We start from the raw sequence: 2,274 nt of genomic DNA, 5'->3' as shown, positions 1-2,274 counted from the left end.
ATATATATATATATATATATATATATATATATATTCGTTCGTTCGTTCGTTCGTTATATATATATTCGTTTTTATATATATATATATATATATATATATATATATATATATATATATATATATAAACGAATACAAACTAAAAGATTACATTTCATGAGCTATCATGCTATTTAGTTTATTCACATTTAGTGAGCTGATGATATTTAAAAGAAAAACCCCTGATATTTAAAGATTAAAAGTTTAACATCCATATACCGAAATCTAGCAGTCTGTAGTTTCTTTTGTTAAACATAATCCATCATAGTCTGTTTTTCTTTGTTAAAATGAAATTTAGAATAGAATAATGAAAGAGAAAAACACTCAGCCCTTTAATCTTATCTCACCCTAAATTGAAGAGTCAGAGAAACAAGTGGGTGGTGGAGATAGGATGGGGTGGGAGGCATAAGTAGGCTACACACCTCAGAAACATCTTCAGTTAGAGTCCCATTCAGAGCCTAACCACTGGACACGAGAAAAATAGATTATAGTTTGGACTAAGTAACATTTCTATTTTTAAATTTAAGAAGATTAAACCCTTTTTACTTCTTTGAGAAACAAAAAATTGAATGCTACTGAAGAAATTGCCTCCAGGATGAGGATGAGCGTGGGAAAGAGGAGGATGCTCTACATCTGGCTCCTGCTCATCAGCCTCGGCTTAGTTATGGTTGGGCTCTCTGATCTATTTCACCAAGATCTGATCCTTAAAAAACCAGGTTCCCTTCCTCATCTTACCAGAATACTTAGTCCAGGAGATTTGGAGATCCTGGTGGAATCCCACGCCGCCGCCTCAGAGCTTGGGCTTACATTGGCTCCATTCAAATCCTTTCAAGAGGAGCAGCTGCTGCTGGTGCCATCCACAATAAACTCATCTAAGAGGAGGCAGAATAAGGAGGCGGTTCTGCATGGAGCGACAGAGAACACCGCTGGACTCAGACCACAGAGACACAGGGGAAAGGGAGATGGTGTCCGGCGCTATCTGGAGGGTTTACAAGGAGATGGACAGAAAGCTTCCATGCACCAACAAGGGGTCAGTGAGGGACTCCGAGACAGGATTTCCCTCCATCGCAGTCTGCCGGAGATGCGTCATCCTGAGTGAGTGTGATACTCTGAGAAACCTCTCTGCATGTAAGGAATTTGAAGTAGCAGAAATTGGATTAATCATTTTTCATTTCGTTAAAAAAAAGAAAAAGAGATCCGAAAAAAGACTGGAGTATATTTGTATTTTACCCCCATTCCAACCCTCTGAATAAAATTATAGAGAAGCAGACAGCTGTTGTGCAAAAAAGTACTTTTTTGTTGTTGTTTTATTTTGCATTTTACCAAAGTTTATATAGCACTAGTTAAATAAGAAACAACAACAACAAAAAACTTTAACTTCATAGTTTATCCTATATACCAAACACTTTGTATGATTAAATTCAGCCATTGCACATTGCCCTGCACGATTGCACATTAAGAAATTCAGCCATTGCACATTGCCCTGCACGATCCCATAGAAAAAAACCTACACAACAAAACATTAGTGGGCAGTATGAGGCTGTGGGATACTTTTTTTTCTGCAGGGTCATGAAAGGTTGTCAGGGGAGCAACATACATGGAGGTAATTATAGAGTAAGCAGGGAAGACAACATCCTTAGGGCTGTAAAGAATTAGGATCAGTCCCACCTTCCAATAAGCCATTCACCTTTAACACACAACCCGAGCTACAGAGGAAAACTTTAGATCAAAGCAAATTCATTTGAGAGTCATTATTGGCTAAAAACTTAAAAAAAAAATAGATGTAAAAAAAACTCTCTATCCATCCTGACAATTGCTGAATCATTCAGGAAAAAAAGGAAAAGAAAAAAGTTCGGTCTCCATGACAACCCCTTACTCATACACCAAAAGAGAAAAGAACCTGAAAAGAAAGCTAAAAGTAAAGCAAACATATCCAATTATATGTTTAAAAAGTCGTATTTTTTAATCTAATTTATAGCATGGATTTCCTACCACAGGTGTTTGGGAGAGCAGTACAGTGAGTCTCTGCCAAAAGCCAGTGTAGTTATCTGCATCCATGACGACTCCTGGGCCGCACTCCTGCGCACCGTGCACAGTGTTCTCGAAACCACACCTCGGGCATATCTGCAGGAGGTCCTGGTGGTGGATGATCAGATCCTACAGGGTAGGATCCATCCATCCATCCATCCATCCATCCATCCATCCATCCATCCATCCATCCATCCATCCATCCATCCA

General features: G+C 38.7%; 1 protein-coding gene across 1 annotated transcript in view; it reads left to right on the top strand.

Annotated features, from left to right (window-relative positions):
* The first annotated feature begins 503 nt into the window (after nucleotides 1–503).
* Nucleotides 504–2,274, top strand: part of galnt15 (polypeptide N-acetylgalactosaminyltransferase 15) — a 6,955-nt gene continuing 5,184 nt past the window's right edge. The window contains exons 1-2 of the mRNA XM_015374133.1: nucleotides 504–1,131; nucleotides 2,034–2,200. Coding sequence (XP_015229619.1) covers nucleotides 632–1,131; nucleotides 2,034–2,200 — 667 coding nt within the window. The 5' untranslated portion in view covers nucleotides 504–631. The remainder of the gene's footprint in view (nucleotides 1,132–2,033; nucleotides 2,201–2,274) is intronic.

The sequence above is a fragment of the Cyprinodon variegatus genome, unplaced genomic scaffold (genome assembly GCF_000732505.1).
Source record: "Cyprinodon variegatus isolate N-32 unplaced genomic scaffold, C_variegatus-1.0 Scaffold98, whole genome shotgun sequence".
Lineage (NCBI taxonomy): Eukaryota > Metazoa > Chordata > Actinopteri > Cyprinodontiformes > Cyprinodontidae > Cyprinodon > Cyprinodon variegatus.
The sequence above is the reverse complement of the archived record's forward strand: the minus strand, read 5'-3'. Positions and strand labels throughout refer to the sequence as shown.